The 24,510-nt window shown below is 48.2% G+C and overlaps 1 protein-coding gene and 1 long non-coding RNA gene across 5 annotated transcripts in view; one reads left to right on the top strand and one right to left on the bottom strand.

The window, feature by feature from the left end:
• Positions 1 to 24,510, top strand: part of LOC139049060 (uncharacterized) — a 286,618-nt gene that overhangs the window by 139,541 nt on the left and 122,567 nt on the right. The gene's annotated exons all lie outside the window — the stretch shown is intronic.
• LOC135910371 (calphotin-like) lies at positions 7,649 to 11,632 on the bottom strand. 4 transcript variants are annotated; one of them, XM_065442434.2, is made up of 2 exons: positions 11,511 to 11,632; positions 7,649 to 10,841 (listed from the first exon to the last, which is right to left on the bottom strand). In XM_065442434.2, exons 1-2 carry the CDS (start codon positions 11,517 to 11,519, stop codon positions 9,642 to 9,644), a joined length of 1,209 nt encoding a protein of 402 aa, XP_065298506.1. In that variant the 5' UTR covers positions 11,520 to 11,632; the 3' UTR covers positions 7,649 to 9,641. The 4 variants fall into 4 exon arrangements, 3 of the variants coding, with proteins under 3 accessions (XP_065298506.1, XP_065298504.1, XP_065298505.1); XM_065442432.1 differs by lacking the exon at positions 11,511 to 11,632 and adding an exon at positions 11,131 to 11,263; XM_065442433.1 differs by lacking the exon at positions 11,511 to 11,632 and adding an exon at positions 11,061 to 11,153.

Raw genomic sequence — 24,510 nt, 5'->3', positions numbered from 1 at the left:
AGAACACCGCGACTTTTGAGGCATCCGTCCTTCGAAATGCCGCTGGTGTACCAAGTTAATTAACAGTTTGCTCAAAGGCCTTCGTCGAGCAATTTGGGGCGACCTAAAATGCAACGTCAGTGCATCGTTCAGCAGGTTCTGGGGAAGATTGTCGCAATAGTGGTGCTGTAGTCTTAGGGTTTTTGCTGCTTTGTCTCAACACCACTGAGGGTGTTAATTGAACGTTTGCCACGTCTCAAACCACCTGACCCCCTAACCAGACGTCAGCGTGGCATGGACAACGACTAAAAGCGCTCACCCCACCATCACCTGGAAACCGGCGAAAAGGATGAACGAGAGGGAACCCGTCAACGAATGAATAAGCACAGGTAATTAGACGAGTCAAATCACCTGGCAGGCTGAGCGAAGAAGATAGACAGCGGGCAAATCGGCTGCTGCAGAATTCCACGAAAGGCCGTCAGCCCGACCTTGACCTTGCAGACTGTGCAAAGAACGAGGTGGGCCACGAAGATCCAACCAGGTGTCGCCGGATGATTTCCTTTTGCCACAAATTCCAAACCAGTTTCTTCGAGGTGGTGGTAGTGCGGGTTATGGATAGCCTGGGCGTGCTATCGCATCGGAGTCAATGATGATGATTTGCTGCCGGACAGTCTTCAAATTCCCTAGTCGAGCAGCCTAGGGAAGATGACGGGAATAAAATCAGATTCTTTTGGAGAGGGGGACAGAGGGTCCCGATGTAAACTGAGACGATTAGCTTGCTCCTCCACTGATTCGGCTTCCGCAATGGAGCCGAGTAACCAAGCCTAACAAACCCTTTTTCCTTCATTTTGTACGACTTCACGTCGTAGTCGATGGGCCTGGTGGATGCCATGCCCTGAGCGCCACCCTAGCCACAACACTGTCAAGCAGATGTGGCCACTGCCCGGCTTCAGTCTGTCGTTTCCAGGTTTGTCCTGGAGGAAAGAAGAGATAAATGTTAAGTAGAGAATATGTTCCATTTAGCTACACGGACTTTGCAGTTTGCCGTGAAATTAGTGTCCACCAATTCAAGCTTTCCACCGGAAGAATCCTAATTGCTGTGCGTATCACAGGTGGTCTAAAAAATATGTGTGCACTAAAAAAAAGAAAGCAGATGGCATATACGTTCCCACGCAGACAAAGCCCTGGTGTTTTTTATCTCCGGCCCGACAAAATCCGTCGGAACACATCCCACAATGAATGTCAGCGTTAATTCGATAATCACTCAAGCCATGTAGAAGCACACCATGTTTCCAATGGCAAAGCGAGTAGTGTACGAGGCTCACATTCAGCTGTAAGTCCTTGCTCATGCATCCCTCTTGTCACGCCGAGTCATTTAGCAGCGCCGCCTAAATGTCCGATCGTGGTGTGTGTTTGCATATTTTCACAACATTGTCTGAATGTACGATATATGACAAGGGTTTAATTTCGCGAGCACCGGTTAAATTTTAAAGGATTTTTTCTTCGTCCTTGAGCAGTGGCGTGTACTGCTCAAGCTGGCGCCAAAGAGAGAGATAATAAACGATTACTTATCAGAATCAGTGAGAAAGAGTGCTTCTTTCTTCACCCAAGGTGGGTGGCCTCCTTAATCTACGTTGCCGTTGGCCTTCGCTGCTTCCCTGGCCTGGTTCACCATGTTACGCTGGTCCTCCAAATCCGGGACCGTGAGCGTGGCCTCCCACGATTCGTGACGGCACACTCTCTTCTGCTTCCGTCTTCGCTTCTTCTTTTTTCCGTCTTCATTTTTCTGACTTGTTGGGTTCTGCAAGGTTGGGAAACGCCGTCACCCCGTGACGAAGGGTTTCCGGTGTGCCGCAGGACCAGCAAAGGTACGGGGGAATGGGTTGAGTTCATCGTATTCATTAAAATGTCGTGTACACAGGAATTCGCAGACGCAGTGGAAAGGCTTCCTCTTCTCTGGTTAGTTTGCTGTGCGGTAAAAAAAAGGTACGCCCTGCTTTCCAGTTCATAATGCTGAAAAATCGTGGGAACGATCCTTCAGGATCGTTCTAGGATCCTGAAGGATCGGGGGAAATTTCGTGGGAACATTCTCGGACCTCAGGTTCAGTTTCAGTTTCAGTTTATTCGTCATTCAAAAAAAGAGTAAACAACAAATGGTATGCAGACGAGGGTCCCAAAGTCAATGACTGCAATGGGACCCTCGGTTCTAAAAAGCCGCGTTTCGGAACCCTTCTAGCAGGAATGGCCAGCTTCTACGATCCCAGGATGTGGTGCGTGCCACTTCGTTTCCCGCCAGTGGCTCGCGACCCCGGATCCAAAGAGGTTCAGTGATACGCGGCACACAACCAGTGGCACATACGCAGTGACTCAACTTTGCGTCAAAGAGGCCCATTGAAAAAGCGGCACATACCGTGCCTGACACTCTGTGACCAATGTCGGCCCGACGGTTTGTCTATAAAATGTTCCCACCTCCGCACAGCAGACTGATGCTCTGATGAGACTGATGAGACTGATGCGTTGGCCGAGGAGGGCCAGACCGCAGACAGCATGGAGTTTTCAAAGAATGCTAGTCGCGTTAAAAAAGCTGAGGCCTCTTGAGGACAACCCATCCTCAGGTGACAACCTCCTAGCAGCTGAATTTACAGGGGCACTCTCCTGCAGAATACGCTGGCTTTTGACAAGTCACCAAAGCTAAGTAGCATTCTGTCTTGGCCAGTACTTGAGAGGTTCTGACTAATGAGCACTGGGAAGTACCAGCTTTGAACGCCGAGGAGCGATAGCTTTTCTTCTGGTGTGTAATTCTGCGGCGTAGCTCCAGCTGAAAGCTCTCACGTTCCGGTTACACAACTTATGATAGGCCCCACAGCGTGACGTCCCGAATCTCGGAGATCATGCAATTGCCCAATGTTAGCGCTTCTGTACACTCCGCTTGATGACGCCTTCTAAATGAAAAAGTGTAGCACATCTTGTTCTTTTGACAGTGCTTCATGAATGTTATTCCTATCACGAAAGGAGGGAGGATACATTTTATGTGACCCCGTCAGAGGTTTGCCCATCAAGACACTGTAAAAGCGTGGGAGTAAAATTTTCGAGCACTTCGCTGACTGGGTCACGTCGCTCCCCTTACTGAAGGCACTGCGCCTCTTATGTCCTCCAAGATAGGGCCTCATAGCATCTGTAGACACTCGCACCCAGGACTGCTTGAAGATCAGTTAATTCTTCGTAGACACACATTATCCGTCTTATACGCGCACACACGACGTTCTCACCAGGTAGCATGGTTTCCCTTCTGTGTAGCATGCAGCGCCGGCCTTAACGAAGTCATAAAGTTAATTTCCAAGTTTTAGGCGAGATATTGTACAAATTCTTACACCCCGAATTTGCGAGCGCTTAATTTTCGACAAGAGGTTATCGATATACACGGGGCATTTCTAGATGGCAAGAGCAGTAGATTATTTAAGCTGTACATTGCTTTCAATGTCTAAGCTTCAAATCTTCACGAGCCGTGCGGTATCCAGAAAGAAAGTCGCACTTTCGCCCGAAATGCGAATCTTCGATTGCGATAGCAAATTAGCCGATAGCTATACGATGTAAGGATAGTAGTCTTGTCGGCCGTATAAACATTCGCTTACTAACTAAATGAACAAGCACAGTGCGAGTCACGCGCTCACCGACAAACATAAGCACATCTCGCTCGATGACCGCAGTAACTCGTTGTCAAAACTCTGGAGTGAGGAATGGCGGCAGAAGAAGCGAGCGAATCGACCTTCGTGCATTCTCGCTTCGACGCGACGGAACGTCGAAAGCACAGCGCATACGAAGCCACTGACACTGCGGGCATTCTGCAAATATCGCAGATCGCTTTGAAGATGAGGCCCGTGTGGGCGCGCACTTTGGCCCCGTTGCAGATCGCTTTCGAGATGCGGTGCTCGCACGGCCGCACCGTAAGCCGCAGGTATACCGAAGAAAAGCGTCCCCCTCTCCCCCTCCCTCTCCTCAACGCTGTGCCTCGCGCTCGACAGAAGAAGGCGCGCTTCTGGCCCACCTTCCTAACCCGCGCACGCGAGACTGGTCCCTGTTCACCGGCTAAGCCCTGGCACGCTTTCGCTCGCACATGCATCATGCGGATCGCGGCGACGATTTTGTCGCCCTTGGACTTTATACGGAACCTCACGCAGACGGCGACGCCGGCGGCAGAAATGCGCCTGGAGTGCCCATATAATTGCTATCGCAATGAAATCGAAGTACCCAGAAGACTCGGGAGTACTCCACTCGAAACAATAATGAACAGGATACAGAAACTCCTCCTATGACTAGGTATGAGGTCAGAAGGGCCTTGCAAGGCATGAAATGGGGGAACGCGGCAGGCGAAGATGGAATATCAGTCGATTTAATCAAAGAAGGAGGAGACGTAATGCTAGAAAAACTGGCGGCTCTATACACAAAATGTCTGTGGAATGCAAGGGTCCCAAAAAACTGGAAGAATGCAAACACTATTCTAATCCACAAAAAGGGAGACGTTAAAGAACTGAAAAATTATAGACCCTTTCGCTTACTCCCAGTAATATATAAAATATTTACCAAAATAACCTCCAATAGAATAAGGGCAACACTGAACTTTAGTCAACCGAAGGAACAGGCTGGCTTCAGAAAAGGATACTCTACAATGGATCACATCCATGTCATTAATGTCCACGATATGTCCCAGAAATACAAGAACTTGCCAATGCTCTCCAAAAACTGGACAATCTGTGCTGGTGCTGCTGGAACACCGCCCCCATCGCTCGTCGGCCCATAAAGCGGTGAAGGAACTTTTGTGCTTCTTGAGGACGACGGGCTTGTGCGAACATCTGTGACTGTTAATGCAATTGCTATAAGACCACACGCATCAGCGAACTCACCGCTAATTTCGTTCTTCCCTTCCATCCTCACTCTACCTGTTATCTTTGTTTTCCCTTTCCCATTCCCCCAGTGTAGGGTAGCCAACCGGATGTTATTCTTTTTAAACTCCCTGCATTCTGCTTTTCTCTTTCCTTCTCCTTTCCTCCTCCATGTCATTATTCGGGTTACCGAGAAATTCGCAGCCTCTCTATATGGCTTTCATAGATTACAAAAACGAATTTTATTCAATAGAGATGCCAGCAGTCATAGACGCATTGCGTAATCAAGAAGTAGAGACCGCTTGCGTAAATGCCCTGGAAAATATCTGTAGAGATTCCACGGCCACCTTAATTCTACACAAGAAAAGTAGCAAGATACCTATAAAGAAAGGGGTCAGACAAGGAGACACAAGCTCTCCAATGCTATTCACTACGTGCTTGGAAGAAGTATGCAAGCTGTTAAACTGGGAAGGTTCAGTAGTAATGATCAACAGCGAATACCTCAGCAACCTTCGGTTTGTCGCCGACATTGTTCTATTCAGCAACACTGCGGACGAGTTACAACAAATGATTGAGGACCTTAACAGGGAGAGTGTAAGAGTTGGGTTGAAGACTAATATGCAGAAGGCAAAGATAATGATGAACAACCGGGCAAGGGAACAAGAGTTCAGGATCGCAAGTCAGCCTCTAGAGACTGTGAAGGAGTACGTTTACCTAGGTCAACTAAACACGGGGAACCCTGACCATGAAAAGGAAATTCACAGGAGAATAAAAAAGGGAAGGATCGCATACGGCAGACAGCGTGAGCTTCTGACTGGAAGCTTACCGTTATCATTGAAAAGGAAGGTATACAATAAGTGCAGTTTACCTGTGCTGACATATGGGGCAGAGACTTGGAGACTGACAAAGAAGCTTGAGAACAAGTTAAGGACCACGCAAAGAGCGATGGAATGAAGAATGCTAGGCATAACTTTAAGAGACAGAAACAGAGTGGTTTGGATCAGAGAGCGAACGGGTATAGATGATATTCTAATTGATATTAAGAGAACAAAATGGCGCTGGGCAGATCATGTAATGCGCAGATTAGATAACTGTTGGACCATTAGGGGGACAGAATGTGTACCGAGAGAAAGGAAGATCAGTAGAGGACGGCAGAAGACTAGATGGTGCAACGAAATTAGGAAATTTGCGGGTGCTAGTTGGAATCGGTTGGCGCAGGACAATTGTGATTGGAGGTCGCAGGGAGTGGCCTTCGTCCTTTAGTGGACATAAAATAGGCTGATGATGATTATGCACTTCAGGCGTGACAGCAGCAAGCAGCCGTAATGTCATTTAGGAAGCATGGCCCGCACGCGTGCTTAGTTCCTATAGCATGCACGAAGCAAGCTAGCGCGCGTGCTGCAACCTAACGAGTCGGAGCAAGTGGCGTCCTGGCCGTGACGTCACTCGCGAGAGGGTGTCACGGTCACTCCAACTTCCCGCCTCTTTTAGGGGAGGCAAGGCAGGGTATAATTGGAGATTGCTGAGAGAAGCCTCAGTTCTGCAGCAGGATATAAATAAGGCTGTCGATTACGATAAGGCGCTTTTAAATTTCGACAAATTCGACTCGCTTGATTACGTTCCCAGGCACCTTAGCGCCTGCGCCTTGAGAGTGCGCGCGTTGTCCGCGGCTAAGGCGCGCGTGGGAGAGGCCATGCTCTAAACAGAGCTTTAGTGCTTTGGTCTTGGCTTAGTGTGTAGTGCGTGCGGCACGCATTCTGGAGCGTACTGCCACCTCAGCGTCGGTTTGAATCACGCCACCCCCTCCCCCTTCCGATGAGCAGATCTTGACCAAATTTTATTTGTTGTAATGCACGTGGTGTTCCCGCGCATGCGCAGTTCTGTAGGTTTTTGTGTGGACCCTCGGAACTTGCCTCCAGAGATTAAAAATGTCACTACGGTCTTAGCAATAAATTATATATGTACCCAGAAACGCTGAAGACTGTAAAATAGGTCTCGTGTATTTGTATGTAGCAGCCGTCGACAGCCTTCAGATATTCATTTCTGAATTGCAGTAGCCGGCCGGTTCTTTTTATTATGCTATCCTAACGCATATCACATCCCCACTGCCCGCTTAGGCGGTTTCGCTGCTGTGGTGCAGTGGCTATGGGGTCGCGCCGCTAGACAGGAGGTCGCGGGATCGAATCCCAGCTGTGGCGGCGGCGTTCCGGTGGGAGCGAAGTGCAAAAAACCGCCCGTGTCCCGGGCATCGCGGGCACGGTAGAGATTCCCTCTGGTGGTCAAAATATTTTGGAGTCCTGCACTACGGTGTACCACGTGATCAAATCGTGTTCTTGGCAAGTAAAACCCCCAGAATTCAATTCAGTTACGCCACATCCCAGTCTTTAAGTAAATGTTCGTTGATTTATATGCCATTCCTTTCTGCAGAACAAAAAAGAAGTGGACTAGAGCGAGGAAATTTGAGCCTCAATCTCTCCTTCTCCACTTATTAACAACAGAAGAAAACTCAGCCGTCGTTATGAAACTGAATTGCAAACGAGCAGGATTACTGCGAATTAACTTGTGCGAATTCTGCAGTTGTATTTGCGTAAACGTAAATTGATATTTTGGCAGAGTTACACTTCACAAGTAACGTTTCTCGCTTGACCTTTTCACATATGTATGTGGCTAACATGCTGGTGCGAAAATCACGCAAGTATGCCTCTATATGCGTCGTATGACGTTTCACACGCACGAAAATGTGAACGAGGTGATCGCAGCGAGGAAAGAGAAAAAGCGAAAATGAATGGTTGGCACTTTCATACATTTATTGAAACTCTTTGCACAGAAAAGGCACCTTCATACAATACACAACGTTGTATCCGGCTAAAGGAATAAATATAAAAGCATGGGATACATGTAAAAAATGCCGAGGCCCATTTGCAGAAACAAAATCCTCGAGCACGTACGACATGTGTTTTTAGTAGTCAGTGTCCCACGTGCTCCTACTTATAGTGAATACCTAATCTCACATTGTTCGCAAGGCATATAGGAGACATAGAATATGAGGGGCAGAAGGACAAGAAAACAATGAGCTCTCTAAGGCAAGCGTCCTTTGGCGAAGTCATTTATCCTGTCTCTTCTCGACGAGACTGTTTCGATGGCGCTCAAGAAAGACGTGTGATGCGATAGAAAAAAAAAAAACTTGTGTGGTCCCTGTTGGTAATCCGCACGTAGTGCAAGTGAACGTGAAACAAATATTTACGGCGCCTTCCACTTGTCGTTCCACAGCGATTTGTCAGCGCTGCAAAGGCCATGTAAGCAGCAAATAGGATTTATTGCGAAAGAGTCTTAGCTTGCTCCTATATGCATGGTAAGCATGGTAATCCGTGTTAGAGCCTGTTTATCTTTTTTTTTAAGTCTGGTTGGAGTGCTTTCTATGAACACTTAGCACAACCCAAGAGCTCCGGAAGCGATTCGCGGTAAGGCATATAAGGTAAGCTAGATCAACACGTAACTCGTCTGGCAACTGCGTCAACCTTACGGGAAGGCAGGCTTGGCAAGACAGACAAAGTCGCTGCACGTGAGACGAGTGGCGAGGCCACCTCAATGTTGCCGCATCAGCCTCTCGGTGACGTCACGAATTTCTACAGCCTCTGTTCGGTGCTGATTCAGTGACGCCTGTTCGGCGTCACCGCATTTCGTTAGCATTATTATCGGGGAGAAAGCTGACGCTTAGCCTGGGAGCTTTTGAAAATTTCCCCGGAGCGAAATCGGTCGATGTAAAGGAAACTGTCGCGAGATTTGTGACGTCCCACTGACGTAATTTGGATAATGGGTGAGTTAGAGCCTGAAATTCGAGAAGTCGCATTTCTCGCTTGCTTCGCTAATAGTTCACCTTTCCGCGCCAACGAAATGCAGATAACGCTCGCAATGCATGTCCTACCCGTAAAGAACAGAAGGATCTGAAGTTGAATCCGGAAAAGGGTGATACATGGAACGCTGCGCGCACCGAGATGAAGAAAATTCGGCGTACGCAATGCTTAGGGTGGCAGATGAGCAACACACCACGGAGCACAACGAGACCTGGAGGGGCAAAAGACATTACTTGACTTTACACTTCATTCTTTAATACGTAATCTTGCTCCTTCATTCAAGATGTACACGTTCGGAGGCTAGCGAGGACACGACGACCGAAAAACCTTGAGTCACAATGATGTGACGCCAATTTTTACCACAAGTTCCTGTCTTCTACATTTAGGGCTTTATCGCGAAAATGTACATGCTTCTTTACCCCCGTTGTATGCGCCTCCCAACGCCGACACCACCTTCTTCAAACGCCAGGCGAACTTCATCTGAACGACAGTGCGTGTGAGAGCTGCACCATGCGAACCGGCATATTGAGAGCCAGCAACTACATACAGCGCTTCGCCACTAAGACGGACCACGGACAATGAATAGGTGCGTGAACTGGTTCGAAGTCACTTGAAGCGCGATAAGCTGTACATGCGGATTCCTTCGAAACGCGTCCGCTCCCGGCTCAATAGTCGACTGGATCGATCTCAAACGCACCACAAGACTCCGTGTTGCGACTGCCTTTTCCACTACGCGACTGTACAGCGGTCCTCCTTTAGTTCTCACTTCAAAACCCTTTCAAAGCAAGGCTTGCCTTCAGCACGCGGCGTGACACTTCGTGGTCGCACTAGTGTCCTTCCGCGGACCCATCCCTCAAACCTTCCAAAGAAAGCATACACTCACGCCAGTCCCTCCCGGCTCCATCCAGTCTTACACGCAACTACTAACTTACTTCTTGGACTTTGCTTGCCTAAAGAAGTGCATCGGCTGGACGGCAGCCGGCGCGTAGCCGAAGGCCATTCCGTAAGCCGGGTGCGCGTACGCCGCGGTCTGATACCCCAGCTGAGGTCTGGCTAGGGCCACGCTCCCCGGGAAGGGCGCGATCACCTGCCTGGCGAACGCGTAATGTGGCATGGCGGCGACCGGTGCAGCTGCTGCAGGAACCGCCGAGACAAGAGGAGCGGCGGCCGCCAGAGGCATTGCGACGGGAGGAGCCGCGTACACGGCCGGCGCTCCCGTCAGGGTCCTCAGCGCACCCGGGTAGGCAATGGTCAGAGGAGCGGCCGGTGCGCCGTGTTGGTAGGCAACCAGTGGCCTCTGGTAGACAGGGTTGACGGCGGGGGCTACCGCCGCTGGTTGGAGACCGTACGAGGCGGGCTGGTACAGGGGCCTCATGTAGGTCAGCTGGACCGGAGCTTGAACGGGGGCCACCGCGGCTCTCTGATAGGCGTACGCTGGTCTCTGGAACAGGTACGTCTGCGGCGGCGGGTAGGTGACGGCCACCGGTCGGGAGACGGTGACGGCCGCAGGCTTGTTGGAGGTGACGACTGCGGCACCGGCCGAGCCAACTGTAGTGCCGACGGCAGCTCCGTTTGAAGTCACGGTCACTGTATTGGCCTTGGCGGCTGCGGAGCCTACCCCTGCTGCCGAAGCGGCTGCCGCTGTTCCGGTGGCTGTCGCTGGAGTTTGGGCCGCTACGCCGACGCCCGGTCGGGAGAAGAAGATCTGGTGCTGAGGGGCAGTGGCGACGTACTGCACCGCCGGCGGCGAAGCGGCGTAGTAGAGCGGTCGCTGGAAGGTGACGGGCGGCACGTTGGCTGGGTAGGTAGTGAATGTCGCCGTGCCTGGCACGGCCCCTGCTGCTTGGGTGCCTGGGGCGGCCGCGTTCGGCAGTACGGTCACCGCTGGTGGGCGGGCTAACCGGAGCCTGGACGGCTTCTCGATGACGTCGACTGAAGAAGTGGTTCTTTCGGTGGCCACCTTTTGCTGGAGGGGCTCCGCGGCCGCTGTCTGAAGGGGCTCGTAGTTTGATGCTCCAGGAACGGCAAGTCCACCTCCGAGGACATTGCTGTAGCCGGTGAAAGCGTAGGAGACGCCCTCTGGAGTAGCCAGGGCGCCGGCGATGGCGCTCAGCAGAAGCGGTAGCCTCTGCAAGTAAACGACGTTAACCGTGGTTATCAAGTGGACTCAACAACGAAGGTGTGCGAAGTTTCCAGTAAGAAGTAAACCCTAAGACTAAGGTTAGTGGCCGACTAAAACAGTGCCATATTCATTTTAGTTACGTTTATGCACCTTCCGAAACCGTCTTGCCGCCGCTTCGATTACGCGTCAACCTCAAAGAAATCGGTAAAAACGAAAGTGTATTACGCAGCAGTAGCAACTGCGACATGACTGCAGGCTCAGAAGGGTAAACAACGACATTGGCCCAGTTTCTCACGTGAGTCGCGCGGCAGCGCTTTCGATTGCGAATAAGATGAGATCGACTACTTCCTCTTAAGACGTCCTGTATGCGCGTACGCATTTGTGCCGGTTGCTCGGCGAAACTGCGGACTATCGTATCGGTTACAGCACTCACTTCCTCGTACAGGGCTGCAGACCAGCTCTTAAGATTACTAAAATCAGCATGTTTCCTGTTATTCCACGCTGGTTGGAAGCTTCTACGTAACTGCAGACAACCATTTCGAAACTGTTACCACGGTATAGTCGGTCCTTAAATGCTTAGACTGAAGCTGTAAACCGAACCGTGACGTGGACAAAACTCCCACAACACCGATGGTGAAGGGGTTACGGTAGCGCGGCCCGTGGTCAAGGACTCACCAGAATCATCGTCGCGTTTGCAAAGGCCCAAGCTACCAAGGAAAACGTAGGAAGTAAAGCTTCCGAATACTGAGGCGCTGCTGCTTCTGCTGCTGCAGGCTCGGGCAATCCGAAACGGAACTGAAAAGTCGATCGCTCCACTTGGCGCTTTTATAAACCGCTCCAAGCCGCGCCCCGTCCTCCCCGTACCGCTTCCGTTTGTGCCGCTTTTGTTCTTTCTTCCGGCGACCAGACGCGGCTTTCTAGCGTCCTGCGAGTGCGCTCGGCGAGATCGAGACAAGAAGAGAGTTCCAGAAGCCAATGAACTCCCGGGACGACGGCGAAGGTTGCGAGAAGGTTCCGTGCGTATATCGCACGTCTTCGGGGTGGGTGGGTGGGTGGGTGGGTGGGTGGGCGCACGCCCGCGATGTCGCTTCCGATGGCGCAAACTATTTCTTCCTTCCTTCTCTCCCCCCACCCACCGATTATAGCTTAACTCACGCCCACCCTCTCTTTCTCATAGCCACCCCTCACCCCCCCCCCCCAAACACACACACCATTACAATCCCTCGGGCACAACAGAGAACCCTCTCATACAGTGGCATCGACAGAGCCTCTCTGCAAATCCCACTGCCTTTTTTCTTGTACCGGTCCACTCTCTGCGAGAAAGAGAACAGTCGAACGTGACCACCGCAAGCGGGACCAGGTGTGATTCGGGATTCTCGGCGGCTACGGCCAACGGTGGCCCTTGCCCCCTTGCGTCTGTACACCGGCCCGCGTCTGGCTTCGGCCGATCGTCAGGCCTTTGGCAAGGTATATGGCCGGTAAGGCGCCCATGCCGAATCGGAGGGGAGGGCGGAAAGGGCGCGGGGGGGACTGGTTGCTCCGTGATCGGTTTTAACGGTCCTGCTGCTTCTTCTTCCACTTGTTCTTTATCGATTCCGCCGCAGCGACGGCAGGCACAGCGACGCCGAAATAGGTTATCCGATCCGATCGGGTTTTCTTATTTTTCCCCCCTGGTATACCGTCGCCGTTGAGAGGTGCCTCGAGGCTGTGGCCGGGGAATGGTGACACTCACTGCGTGGTGTGCCTCGGTGTCTCTCTGTCGGCGAGATCTCTTCGAGAGCACAACTAGCCTGCTGCTCCTCTGTCCGCCACATTTGTCTTGCTGCTTTCCACCGGATGCACCGGCGGGGGGCTTTCGGGTGATGATATTGCTCTCAGATTGTTTCGCGGGCTGTGTTCCCCAGCAGGGCTTCGATGTCCCCCCCCCCCCCAATCCCCACTCTCATTTTTTCTAGCTGTATTTTTCTGTCTTGAAGATCTTCATTCTTGCCCTGAGGACTTCTTTTCTGGCTTCGTTCACCGCGTTCCTTAAGTGTGCGGTAAAACCGTCTTCTTTTTTATGCGTGGCTTCTCGCGCGAGATCTTGATGACTTGTGAAGGCGGGGGATTCAGAGAAGTGATCCGAAAGCGGAAACGTTTTCGGGGGTCCGTAAAATTCCACTGACTCGATTTCGTTTCTCTCTCCGACGCTACGTTCGCCCTTTGACTCACTTCGTCACGCCCTCTTGTGTCTTCCTTGCGCTATATAGGCGGCAAGAAACAAAGTTGCTATTTAGTGTTACGAATTAGATGCACTCATTCCTCGAAAATATCCGCCGTTCTTTCATTGGTGACATTGCTACGATATTTGGAGCGTTCAGACCTCTCTTCTCTCTGCAAGTCACAGAAACCAGTCCTAGGTATCAACTGAGGCCGGAGTCATCACTTGTCCTGTTATCATCATCATTCCCGCTGTCGTAGTCGTCATATTGATCATCGGAACCGCAGGCGGAAGCGCATTCTCTCAGAATTAGATTTCTGTCCGAGATATCCCCTTACTGATGTCCTGCGTCGACCGTACCCATCCTATGCCCAAAAGTTACTTAACCTTATCTCAACCACCCAGCAAAATTCGCTTCAACCTCGGCTATACATTCCCTTCCGCTTGGCATCCGTTGTGTCGTTCTAACAGACCTCAACTGTTACCTGTACTAAGCTTCGGCAGACTCGCTCCCATGAGCGTAGTATGGTCAATTTAATCTAATCTGGAATACCAGCTAACTGTGTTTGAGCTGCATTCCATTCTATTGGTCCCCGCTAGCCATATGAGATTACAGAAATTTCAGTGATCTCATATGATCCCGGTGATCATATGGTATCACATGCCCTTGTCCTGCGTCATCAGACATCATCCCAAGCATGCACATTTCATTATCTCATCGTGCCCTCGGCTACCCAAGGGTCATTGCTTAACATTTCAAACCACGCTTGTTCCCCCCAATCTCGACTAAAATATCAGCGACACGTTTGCTTTCTAATCTGTACGGCAGTATTTATATGTGCTAGAAGGGCAGTACGTTTTCTAGGATGGCGCCGAGCGAGACAATAAAGTATCCCCTCCTTGACACACAGTTCGTCTGCTCTGGTGTGCAGGTTTGAAATGAAATGAACTCAAAGTTTCAATTCATTAGCTTCACAGTCAGCAATGTGTGCCAAATGCATTCATATGTCTAGTGCATGGCTAGTGGAAATCCATACTAACGTACACAATGCAAACGCAGCAAACGAGAAATGTTATGATTATCACAACAGGGCAAGGCAAGACTTGTTTAAAACCATTTTGCAGCTTTTATTGCCCCAAACCAATTAACAGTGTAAAGTTGTCATCCACCCGAAGTTTGCCTAAAGTTACGAAAGAAACCCAAGCGGGTTTCTCAACTTCGCAGTTTAAGAAGAATTTGTCCTTGTCTGGGAATTGAGCAATGCGTTCTCAGGGTGATCGCACTACCATCTGAGATGATCAGGAGGTTAGCAGGTTGCCGAGCGAGACCGAATTCATTGACCACTCGAATCACTGAGACACTTCGTATGGCAAATCTGTTCTGCGGAAATCCGCAAGACACAGGAAGTTTCCCAAAAAGGCACACTAGGTAATGAAATCAAGAGTTCGGCGAAAACTCGTCTGGTCGGGATTGCTCACAGTCAAGAGTAAAGCATACGCCAACCAATAACGTTAAAAGAAAAGAAACCAAGACGTTTCGGCTTCCATACATGGGACTTGTTCTCAATGAAAGTGGACAAGGCCCTTTCATTGTGAACAAGGTCCTTGTATGGAAGTCGAAACGTCTTGGTTTCTTTTCTTTTAATGTTAATGGTTGGCGTCCGTTTTACCCTTGACTGTGACACTAGGTAAGGCCGAAACGCCGCAACCAAGACCTGTTCCTGGTTTCCCCAGTCACTTCCGGTACTTGCCGAACGCAAAAACATGGCCTTAGAGATCAGATTCCTGTGCACCGTGTGAGCCTTCCCTGAGTGTTCTAGTTGGACACTACCTATTGTCATCCAAAAGAGAGTAGCAAGAACCTGAAAAGATTGCTGACTGTGGGTTTCCTTTGGTCACTTTTGGATCTCTCTGTTGGATAGCTGTTTTCTCCGCCTGGTGGATTTCCGCAGAACTGATCTGCCGACTGCAAACTGTCAAAACTGTCCGTCATGGCGTTGATCATCTGCTATGCTCCCACGGAAGCTACGCCAGTAGTTCGCTCAAAGAAGTCTCACTGTGCTGTTTGTTGTTTGTTTGTTTGTTTCGCACAGTTGTTTTGTATCTGGGACCCCTTTTATGCAATTTTTATGCAAGCAGTACTTCACGCATTGCAACTGCAACTTGTGCGTGTCGGGTTACGTCAAATCACGCATTATTTCTTCACATTTGTGCTTTTCTTGTGCGACGTCCAATGTTTTCGTCGGTAGCGCGTGCGTTACGTTGCAGTTGCTGGTCGCGGAAACGAGGCGCACTGTAATCAAAGAAAAAGCGACTGCAGCTTACGTTATACCATCCTCAGAGGTAGAGTACGCTTCTCGACGAGGACACACGTCGTCACTAACAATACAGGCATTATTGGCAATTCTCCAAGCCACTCATTTTATCAAAAGATATGAAACACCAACAAAGTGGATAATTTGCGTGGACTCCTTGTCGGCTTTAGCATGTCTTGAAAATATTGATGACAGCCAACCACATGCACGAATAACATACGCAGTACTGAACAGTTTAACTCAAGCTAATGAAAGAAAACATGAAGTGATATTACAGTGGTTCCTGGGCCATGCTGGTATAGCAGGCAACGAACTAGCGTACTCGTTGGCAAAATTGCCCCATAAAGATGCAGAAATTCAACTGATCCCTTTATGACCAATGGACACAAAACGGATATTGAGAGTACTAAAGAAAGATTTGTGTATGTCAACATGGTTTATTGAAAACGCTAAGGAATCAATTCTTTACGAAGTGGACTCTCAACTCAAATACCAGCTGGATGTACAACTTTCTAAAAGTACCGAGACATTAATTCATCGACTGCGCCTTGGGACAGCATGCACCAAACATTTCCTATATCGCATCAAGCGGGCTCCTTCCCGGCTTGCTCCTGTGGCCACGACGATGAGGATGTTCGCCATCTACTCCTCGAATGCCCCATATACGAGATGGAAAGACAGCAGCTAGAAAAAGAGCTACACTCCATTGATCCTCACCGGCCTTCCTCACCCGCAAAATTGCCGGGGCCGTGTCCATCGAAAATAGCACAGCGAAAAGCATTGAACGCACTTCAGCTTTTTTATGAAGAAACACTCATCCTTAAGTACTAGATATTTCCCTGAAGAATCACACGATGTTACTATAACGTAATTCAGGAGAGCACCCGTCCATGCGCCCGTCCATGTCCTTACTCGTCCGTGTCTTTTTTAGCGCAATTCCCTTCTTTAAGTTACTATAACGTTCTTTTATTATTTGTAATTATTAGTGCTTGTTTATTAAGTGTTATACTTTTTTTTCTACGCGTAAATTATTTTAACACTGTAATTCCTCATCAGTTTATATGCTCATCGAAGTGTACATCACGGCCGTTTGTGTGTGTTTGTGACTGTTTACGAACTCATTGTGGTGCAACTTGCATTTGATTTTTGTACTGTTATGTTCATGGGCGTATAGGACTGTGCTGTGGATTTCTGCCCCTATGAAGTGATTTCTTTTCATTTTCCTACATATCTTTTATATCGTTGCTTCCACTATGAGAAAAGGAGTAGCCATCACCATTACAAGGCGACTATGTCTCCTTCTTTTAATTTCATTTCAATAAAAAAAAGAAGCACACTGCTCGGGGGATGGTATGTAGGTTGAGATCAGTGACACTTCCCAGGCGACTATCCCGTCTTCTACGAAGCGTCACAACACTATGAAACTTAATGTTGCATCGGATCACATGAGACATATACCACTATACTTGTATACTTTACAAGAGAGTCACTATTTCCCTGCATACAAAAGTGAGCAGTGTAAGAAGTTTCTCTAGCCTTCTTTGGCGTCCATTGCCTGCTACGTGTGAAACGGCGTATCGTGCCTCAATCGCTTTACTTTTTTTTACATTCTGTAACAAGCTTAAATTTTAATTAACGAACTCAATCCTGAAGATTCTTCAATATGTTCATTCGCAATGAGCTGTGCTGCACACACTGATGATGGCAACCCCGCTCAAGGTTCTGGATCTCCAGTGGGCCTGTGTAACGGGACCTAGGTGCCGGCAAAAAAAAAAGGACACCCTGCATGGGAGAACCGTGCGTTGTATAAGTTCGAAGTCGGATTGACGGGCATGAAAACGAGAGAAAGAGAGGGCCATGCAGTTCAGACGATATGCGACCGCCGATGATCATCGTAAGAATGACGGTGCTAGATTGTTGTGCTTTCATCCTGAAATATGAGAAACCAACTCGGGTATTTATCTCTCAAGGCTTTCGGGAATATTAATGAACTCGTCTGCGCCCTAACCGTAATGCGGAGAAGCCGTGAATCGCCGATTCGGGTTATCTGGAAACGTCACTTTTTTATGACTTATGGCTTCCTAAGCCGCAGACGTGCTGCCGAGCACCGTGGAAAACGTGAACAAAAAACTGGGACAAGCGCCGTTTATTTCAGACGAATAAATTAAGACGCTGCTCGGGGCTTAGCACGAAAGCCCTGTAGGATCCTTTAGGTTCAGAAACCCAATCCGTAGAATGGCGTGAGCTTTGTTATTCCTGCCTACGCCACGTGTCATGTACTTAATTCTGTCCTCGCACCGATATCTGAAGCGAGAGTCCTCCTAAAAGCGCGCACAACCTACTTTGTCCTGGGATTATTCTTTTCTGTGTGTGTATGGTTTCTTACTTCCTTCACATATTTTCTTTAATCACAAAAAATACACCTGCACTTGCTGGCCTCGGTATCAAGGAGCCGTCGTTACATTTCCCCGTGATCTTCTTTCACAGTGCCTGCTTGAGGCCTCCGGTTAGAATCGCGTGCAGTGCATTCTCAAGGACTTCTTGCCTCCGCGGCCTACATTAAAACAAAGATGGGCATCTGTGCTTCGAAACAAACGCCCCGCCATACCTTCGTAGTTCCACCTGATCACTGCGTCAGTCAACGTTTCTTTTTTTTTCTTCGTATCTCCGGCATCACCCAGACTATACAGCACGGAGCAATTTTACAACCGTGGGTTATGGAGGACGTGCCGACATTTGGCGGATGAGTGAATAGGTAATCATAGTTTCAGATTAAGGTGGTGCCCGCTTCGTTTCAACTCGCTTATCTGAAATAGAATTCCGCAGACTCGCGTTTGATCCCTTACCCGTATACCGCTGTCTCGCTTTCGCTCTTAACGCAACGCCTGTCACCTTTCCCGTCACCCGCTGGGGCCATGGAAATGGGTCATCAAATGGGTCATCAAATGGATCATCAAACTATACTATCTCCGGACTTCAAAAAAATACTTCTTTTGTTCAAACTAAGTTAGTCCATGCGAGAATCAATGCAGCTGTAGTGAAGTAGACTACTAACACCAAAAAGAAAGAAATTTGGCCCTGAAGAAAGCAATAAAGGACACATAGTGCGTTTTGCGCTTACTATAAGACTAATGGGTTACAGATAAGAGAAGACGACTTATCACGTTGCTCTTTAGCAACTGGCAGCGCATTCCCTGCAGCTGCCATTTCTAATGCGAAACCATTTAGAGTGCTCGGTGACGGGCACCGTATATCACTAGACCTTCGGTTTCTCTCTTAAATCACAGTTTCTCAAACTGTGAGTAGCCATCCCTACGAGGCCGCTAGATCGTGAGTTGAGGATCGCAAATATGTTTGTGAAGTTGCAAAGAACACGCCAACGTTCTTAATGGGCCACGTATCTGCCAGCTGTACAGAGGATCGTGGACGAGCTCGTGGCATAGCAGACTTTGAACACATTTAAAATGTTACGAGGGCTGCAGTGAGAATTCGGGACACGGGAAAAGGTGACAACATATCAGAGCCAGGGCTGCTTTATTCCTGTGTCCTGTTTCACCGTTGTAAGCATACCACCATGGAAAATTGCACACTGTACCCAATCTGTCATGTCTTCTTTAGCACACCTGGTGAACAAGAGGGCATGGGACAGTTCTGAGGTACGAAAAAGGCACTTATCCTTTGCCGTTCGTTATTCGTTCCTTCAGCGAGCCCAGCACGACTTCTTTCCCACGAAACCGCACAACACTTGCCTCATCTGAGCGCGCCGCCACGCTTCAAAGCACAGTTTCCAATTATCCAGGCACAGATATTGAAAAAAGTTCACCTACGCCCTGATGCTACCCAAGGGGGTTAATGTAATTATCTGACGCATACATACAAATCGTATTCGAGTTCGGAGTGCGATGTACTGGCAAATGAATTCCTATGGTGACACTAAAGAGACACACTTAGTCAGCTGCGAGTGATAAAGTGTTCTTTCTAAACTACACTTTCGTTGATTCCTCTGTAGTAAATTCATTATAAGACGAAGAAAACGAACGTCAACGTTTTTGTTCCTTTGAGTATCACACTGACACCCCAGAGCAGGTAAGTCAGTGTGACGTAACGATTTTCAAAGTGTTCTCTCGTGCTTGGGCCACTGTAACGGTGTAATGTCATTAAACCTCGCTAAGGTCAGTGATTGGCTCGCTTAAAAACAACGTAGTCCATCTTTATCGATAACCAGATAACTAGGCCCAACCAGACGCCGTGAAAATTCGTTGACCGGCGTGGCCAAACGCCTTTCGTCCTTGCGTTTTTTCTTGCTTACCAAGTCTCTCCTCGCGGCAAGGGTGGCTGTTTTTGTATTAAAGCGGTTAGTTTTCCTTGAGTCCTTCGGCAGTGTTAGTGGTTAAAAATTAAATTATGGGGTTTTACGTGCCAAAACCACTTTCTGATTATGAGGCACGCCGTAGTGGGGGACTCCGGAAATTTCGACCACCTGGGGTTCTTTAACGTGCACCTAAATACACGGGTGTTTTCGCATTTCGCCCCCATCGAAATGCGGCCGCCGTGGCCGGGATTCGATCCCGCGACCTCATGCTCAGCAGCCTAACACCATAGCCACTGAGCAACCATGGCGGGTTGTGTTAGTGGTTGGTTGTAGGTCTGTGATGGTCGATGGTCGGTCATCTGATTGGGCAAGCAAAAAGTTCGTTAATTTGTTCGTTCTACTCACTCAATTGACAATCATCGTGACTCATTTCTGCACAATCTTTTGTTGAAGCGTAACGCACAAATGCCACTCAAATTATGTCTCTCATTGGAGTCCTGTTATTTTTTCACCGGCTGCAGTAAGCATTTGAATAAATGCATGAAAGTGTAACTCTAGAATTTCTTTCTACGGCAGTGAAATGAAACCAGTGAAGCGTCAGGTTCGCACTGTGCCACTACGTGTGTCGCCTCGTGCCTGAACTCTCCAGAAAAAAAGTTGATTTCGCTCAAAGGTATTCGAGACCAGGAAGCTTGCATGTGCACTGATATATTCGGTCCGTGCTTGAGGTGACTACCGATTCGTTTTTACAAGGCCAACTGGTATAGCACTTTGGCTAAGTTGGTTACAAATTACTAGTGTATACCACTGAAGCTTACTTGGCCAAGCTGCCGGGCTGCTAACTGCCTAATATTGTTGTGTTAGCATGCTTCAAATAGTGCCTGAGCAGACGACTCGTGCCCCTTGTGATTAACGAATATGACTGCAGCCCCACCAGGTCGACTCTCAGATTTTCCAGCACGCAGCGGACCGCTGCGGGCGCCGCTTAATACAGGAGATTATGCTGAGGAGCCGCACGCCCTGAGTAATGCGTTACTTACGTCATATAGTAACACATGCGTTTTTTTTTTGCAGTTTCGCTATCAAAACGCCTACTTCTGCAAGCATTTCCGTGGCGTATCCATTGGCATTTCAAGCGTAAAATGTTGTGTGGAGGCTGCTCTATATGCACGTCATCTGAGACTAGGAATTTTACGTGGCCTAAAATTTCGTTAAAGTTGAACTCGAACAGTTTTCAGCTGGACAAGCGCGTGATTCTAATAGCTCAGCCGCTGTAACATGTCGATGGAAACAGAGCTTTCTGTGAAAAAAAAAATTATGCCGCGTAGATTGAGCTCGAACGATACGGAGAGGAGGCGTGGTTAGCAGGGATGTCACCTACTTGGGTCAAGGCACTTGGGTGAAAATGGTCTGCGCAACCCAACGTTTAACCCGCTGCAGTTGCTCAGCGACTTTGGATTTCCGTTGCTGAGCACGGGGTCGATGGTTCGATTCCCTACCGATAGAGGCCGTAAGCAAAATTGCTCGTGTGCTAAGTTTAGACCGCAAATCTAACTATACGAGCCGCACGAGTAACAGTGGAACCACTTGATATTACGGCTGGTGCTGCGTCCGACCGTGAGTAAGGCGCTTGCTGGTGGTCGTCGCCAGGATCACTGAGTACTGCAGCAATGTGGGCTATGTCGTCACTAAGACCTGCTCTAGTGAGTCTAACGGTTGAAGAATTTCTTCGAATTACACCCTGCTGTGTCTGAAATATGAAATGTCTTGGAGCTATGCGCTTGCCAACCACTGCAGCATATTTTCTACTTGCGGCGCCCTTACCACATGCATAACCTGTCTCATATGTCTGCGTACGGTGCCTTGGCCATGTGGTTGTCTCTATGCAGCTTCCTTTGCATGCGCTGGTTCTCCATTTTTTTCCTTTACATTGTGGGTAATGGCTCGCTTCTGCATTGCGCTGTTTGTCCATACGTACGAGTGCAGAACCGGTGATCCATTGTTTCCTTCGCGAGCAACGTTTGTTAGGTGCACCGTTCCTAGATAGATGATAGATGTCACTACTATATGCATCAAAATGTTCGAGCGTGTTTTTCATGGTCAACCCGGATGTTTATGCAAGTCCATTCGGCCTTGCGTACAGAGGATTTGATATCATCAGTAGTGATTGCCAACTGTCTTGGATCTCGCGGAACTATGATGACGTGAAGCAAGCATGTCTTATTCTACAATACTTGGGAAGCCGTGCGTTGCGAGCCACTGCTTCAATACTTTGGCAACATCTCTAGATGTGTGGTCTTTCAGTTCAGAAAACTCGAGAAATCTTGAGCAGTGGTCGATGATTACTTCGTATAAGACTTTCTTTTTAGTCAAACTGGTCGATTGCGAGCTGCTCTAAAGGCCGATCGGGAACTTCTATTGGCAAGAGTGGTTCCTTGGGTGGCCGCTTTTGTGATTCTTCGCAGACAAAACATGTTATGATCAAGTTTCGCACGTCATTTCACAAGCCTAACCAATACACCGTTCCTCGCGTGCGCTCGAGGCTGCTGTTCATGTCCAATTGTCGATTTGGTTCGAAACCTTCGGTCTCGTTGAGGACCCGCTGGTTCTAAGAGTCCTTCGAACTTTGCGAGTTCATCACGACAGGTAAGAACAGTTTCCGTGTCTCCGTCAACTGCTGTGCATTGGGCCATGCTTTCCTGAACGCTTCCCTAATGCTCTGTATTTCATCATCTTCCTCTACTGCTGCGTGCAGTTCTTTAAAAGTCTCTTCAGCTACTGTCAGGATGACAAGTACTTCCAACTCTTCTTTGCCCACGCTCGCACTCTAAGCTATTTTACAGTTCTTGCTCGGGAGATCTACAATGTACGATTCATTTCCGTTCCCGAGTACAATTGTGGGTGCTGTACATCATGTAGGATACTTTGCAGTCGAAGAGGGGCGTGTCTCAGAGGCTTCTTGCTGATGGTCTCCAATGTAGGATGGCCAGTTTCATTGGTAAGAGGCCGCCGACCAAGGGTGCAACTTCTTGCACCTGTACCTTATTGCATGCGATTGCTTCTCGATTTGTGGATTATCCTTCTTATCATTCTTTACAGATTCTGCAGACCCTTTCCGCCCCCAATCAGAAGCTACTACGCCAGTGAGTATGAAAACAGTACGAAGCATAAACTTTAACAAAGACAAACGCAAGCACTGTAGAAGTAATATTTACACAACGAAGGAGTGAACAAATGTACACTCAGCAGGTTGAGAATGCGAACTAAATCACCTCCGAAAAGGCCTTTGTCCGGTATGCTTTCTACAAATGAATCAAATTTAGTGCGGTTCACTATAGTGTCCGGTAATTTGTTCCAATAAAAAATGGCCTGCAGGAATAACACATATTTATAGCAGTTTACTAAACGGTTCGCGGGCGTTTTTACAGCGGTTAGTTCTAGTCGAGTGCTCAGGAGGATCTTGTAAGCCGCGAGAATAAAAATATTGCAATGCCCATGGTAGAGAACGTATTTAAATTTAAGTTCAGAAATTATTCCGCGGTTTCTTAGGGGTTTCTTAGTGGCTACAGTATCGCGAGCAGTCTGAGTAGATGAAGCGGGCTACTAATTTCTGCATGTTATTTATTTGGTCAATTTGGTATTTTTCAAATGGGTCCAATATTATGTCTGTATATTGTAATATTGGTCTTACTAATGTTTTCTAGTCATTTAATTTAACTGACCATGGTGCGTCACGCAGTAGTCTTCTGAGGAAGGGCAATTTTCTAAGGGCTCGCTCACAAACTGAAGCAATGTGCGGTTCCCAGTTCAGATTACTTGTCAGCGTCACTCCTAAAGGTTTTTTTCGTGCATGGTGACTTCGGTTCCGTCCAGGTTGAGTGGGAAGTTACAGGCATGTTTCTTATTGGTTACTTTATTACATTTTGTTTTATTTGCGTTCAGCTTCATACCCCATTTCAAGCACTACGATTGTATGTTTATTAGAGTATTTTGAAATCTGATTTGATCATCCGGATTGTTTACAGTTGTGTACACTACGCAATCGCCTTCAGAAAAGAATATTTGTATTGGTAATTGAATTCAAAACTGTATATCATTGGTGTAAAGAAAGAGCAAGGTGGTTGCTCAAACCGAGCCTTGGGGTACTTCTGAGGAGACGCCTAAGTATTCTGAAACATGGCTGTTTATGACAACGCAGTTTTCCTTGTTCCAAGACGTAGGAGACATATGAGATAATTTTGCTGCCAGTTGCGAAAGCTGCCCGCTTTGTAATTAAGTTATGATGCCGAACTAAGTCAAAAGCTTTCGAGAAGTCAAAAAAGATGGCGTCAGTCTGACCCCGCTCGTTAATTTAATCAAAGAAATTATAGTTTATCTCCGCAAGTTGTGTAATGCTTGAGAGACGAGATCGGAAGTCGTGTGGTGGAATGAAAAGGTTGGTTATTTTCTAGGTGAGTTTAATAGCTTTAACAATCATAGGTTCGAATAATTCACAAGACGTGCTTGTTTGTCTATCAGGCCACTCGATAGTTCGAGCTTAATGCCAAACCTGTGTAGGGTAATAAATTTTGCATAACATCAGTCTTCCAGAATTTCTAATGTTTCTCAGGATGTTTCATAACTTTTGTGCAAATACAATGACACAGCATTACTGTATTGGTCCAAAATTCATTTGAGATGTAATCGTGACCGGAGAAGTTCTTCGGGCCGAGATTTCGTAAGAGACATAAAACTCCCTCTTGAGTTACGTTTAAGATCGGTATTGCTTGTTCGAACGAGTAAGGAGACATTGGAGCGTTCGTAGCTTGCCTTGCAAAGACAGACTGGCAGAAGGTGCTAAAGGACGTG

The sequence above is a fragment of the Dermacentor albipictus genome, chromosome 8 (assembly GCF_038994185.2).
Source record: "Dermacentor albipictus isolate Rhodes 1998 colony chromosome 8, USDA_Dalb.pri_finalv2, whole genome shotgun sequence".
NCBI classification, from domain to species: Eukaryota; Metazoa; Arthropoda; class Arachnida; order Ixodida; family Ixodidae; genus Dermacentor; species Dermacentor albipictus.
Note: the sequence above shows the minus strand (reverse complement) of the source record. Positions and strands in the feature narration are given on the sequence as shown.

Bases quoted from the DNA above. Each gene is read 5' to 3' on its own strand.
- LOC135910371 (XM_065442432.1), bottom strand. From the start codon at position 11,214: ATGCGTACGCGCATACAGGACGTCTTAAGAGGAAGTAGTCGATCTCAT. The intron at 10,842-11,130 runs GTGAGAAACTGG...GTTTACTTGCAG, and splicing joins AGCGCTGCCGCGCGACTCAC to AGGCTACCGCTTCTGCTGAG.